The sequence below is a fragment of the Bidens hawaiensis genome, unplaced genomic scaffold (assembly GCF_021521415.1).
Source record: "Bidens hawaiensis isolate Kalapana, Puna unplaced genomic scaffold, B.hawaiensis_p1.1 tig00015461_1, whole genome shotgun sequence".
Classification (NCBI taxonomy): domain Eukaryota; kingdom Viridiplantae; phylum Streptophyta; class Magnoliopsida; order Asterales; family Asteraceae; genus Bidens; species Bidens hawaiensis.
Window position 1 is genome coordinate 424,033 of NW_027492384.1, and position 2,535 is coordinate 426,567.

General features: G+C 37.2%; 1 protein-coding gene across 1 annotated transcript; it reads left to right on the plus strand.

Moving 5' to 3' along the window:
• Positions 1–530: 530 nt before the first annotated feature.
• Positions 531–1,388, plus strand: LOC143549306 (uncharacterized). The gene is made up of 2 exons (XM_077040233.1): positions 531–736; positions 845–1,388. Exons 1-2 carry the CDS (start codon positions 531–533, stop codon positions 1,386–1,388), a joined length of 750 nt encoding a protein of 249 aa, XP_076896348.1.
• Positions 1,389–2,535: the final 1,147 nt, after the last annotated feature.

Sequence of the window (2,535 nt, forward strand, 5' to 3'; positions counted from 1 at the left end):
GTTTTGATTAGCCTTGCAACAAAAAAAAACCGGATATTATTCTTGGTCGAAGCGGTTGGATAAACCAGTATACCGTTAGTGTTTTGAATAGTCGGCTTAGGCAACGGATAAACCCGTGTACTGTTGTTGGTTGAGACAAACAGTTGGTTTTGGCTTGCCTTGTTAAACCCGTGTACTATTCATCTCGGTTTAAAAAAACGGTTGTTTTTAGTGTTTAGAATAGTCAGCTTAGGCAACGGATAAACCCGTGTACTGTTGTTGGCTGAGACAGACAGTTGGTTTTGCTTGCCTTGTTAAACCCGTGTACTATTCTTGGTAGAAAACGGTTTGGTTTTGACTTATATTGTGATCGGAAAACCCGAGTACCGTTGTTGTTGAAATAGTTGGTTTCAAAAAACCCGTTCACTATTTCTGGGATTAACAGTTGGTTTGTTTATAACCCGAAACTCTTTAGATTAAAGTTGACAACAAATTTTTTCTAAATTTGTAATAGTTAATTTATCAAGATTGGGAAAAGGAAAACTCGTAAAATGGTCGAGTCCAAGGATAAAGAAGTTGTGACTTCAAAGGAAGGAGAGACATCAATGAGTTTTCAATGCCCTATGTTAAACTCCACAAATTACACCATTTGGGCTATAAAGATCATATCGATCTTTAACGTCCATGGAATTTGGGAAGCCATCGAACCAAAAGAGGGCAGCGAAGTTGACGAGAAAAAAGATAATGCTGCAATTGCGTTACTATTCCAAGCGATTCCAGAAAACATGGTATTGCAAATTGCTAATTTTACTTCGGCCAAAGAAATTTGGGACGCATTAAAGGTTTGACATGTTGGAGTTGACAGAGTTAAAGAAGCGCGTTTAGAAACACTCGAGTCAGATTTTGAGTCTCTAAAAATAGGTGTTGACGAGTCGCTTGATGTGTTTGCCGGGAAAATAAGCGAGATTGCATCACAAGCAAGCAATCTTGGGCATACCATGAATGACAAGAAACTGGTCCGAAAGCTACGCAGTTCTGTGCCAGAAAAATTCATACAGATTGTTGCTGCGATCGAGCAGTTTGTGGATCTTGGTGCAATGCCATTCCAAGAAGCCGTTGGAAGGTTAAAGGCTTTCGAGGAACGCACCAAGAAGAAAAACAAGGAGGTAGACATGCATGACAGACTTCTATTCACTAAAGAAGATGGAAAAGAGAAGGTAAAGGAACAAAAGTGTGAACATTGCGGTCATGAAAGTTCAAAGCAAGGAAACAAGGAAGGTGGTAGAGACAAGTATGGAAAGACTTGGAAGAATAAACAAGGAAATCAAGCCCAACGGGACAAGGATCACATAAAATGTTTCAAGTGTAATGAACGTGGACATTTCAGGCATGAATGTCCAAATTGGTAAAGAAGGCAGGAGGCAAACTTGATCTGCGATGAAGATGACGAACCAACGCTACTGTGATGGCAACCGGATCTTGAAGAAATGAAGACCTCACTTAAACTAAGTTTAGTTTAAGGGGGAGTATTAGTATATAAACTAAACTTATTAATATTTATATTAAGTATAGGGGTCTTATTGTAATTATTGTATTTAGAAGGGTTAATATGTAATTACTTAGTCTATAAATAGGGATGATGTCAGACAAATTAACAATTAACGTATTCAGTATTCAATCGCATATTTTCAGTATTTTAATTCAAGAATCAAGTTTGTATCATCATCTTGTTTTATTCTATTCAATTGAATCGTCAATTATCTGTGATTTGTTCGCTGATTACCATCAGACAATAGGGGCGAAAAGGGGCGGGGCGGCAACAGCTTATCGCCTGTTCTTCCTTTCTTTTTTATTATTATTATATTCTAATGTGTTATATATATATACATATACATATATATATTATTGTTATATAACTATTGTAGCCCCTACACCATTACACCCCAAAACAAATTCTCACCCCTTGCTGACTGGGCGCCACACGGCGCAAAACGCCCCAATTTATAGCCCCTTCACTACGCATAGCCTTATAGGCGGTGTTCTTAATCCCTTGTAAAACTAGGTAAAATATGACAAAAAGCTGACGTTGCAATACATTCATTCGGGCCCGATAACATAAATGCCTAGGTCATTTAAACTGGGCTATGCACACTATGAAGTTATAATACATATAAGTCTAAAAGAGTTAAAAATTAAAAATATACAAGACTCGTTAAGACTTGACAAGCCTAAACGATCTTACCACACAAGACTCGAGTAACATGCATAAGGTGAATAAATTATGTTGATTCTTTGACAATATATATACTTGGCATTAAATAATAAAGATATAGGTATTTGTGGATAATATGCCTCCATTTATTATAAACAAAGAAGACGCATTGACTTTTTAGTCAAATGTACTACGGAGTGACAGTAGCTCCTTCAACTCTTAGGAAAATCCATTACATCAATGAGTCATTTTATAGGTCTCTCGAGAGACTGGAATGGGTCGGCCGCCCTCCCTTTTCAGCTATATCTAGTCATTTTTTTAACAGTGTAAGCGTGGAATAAGTA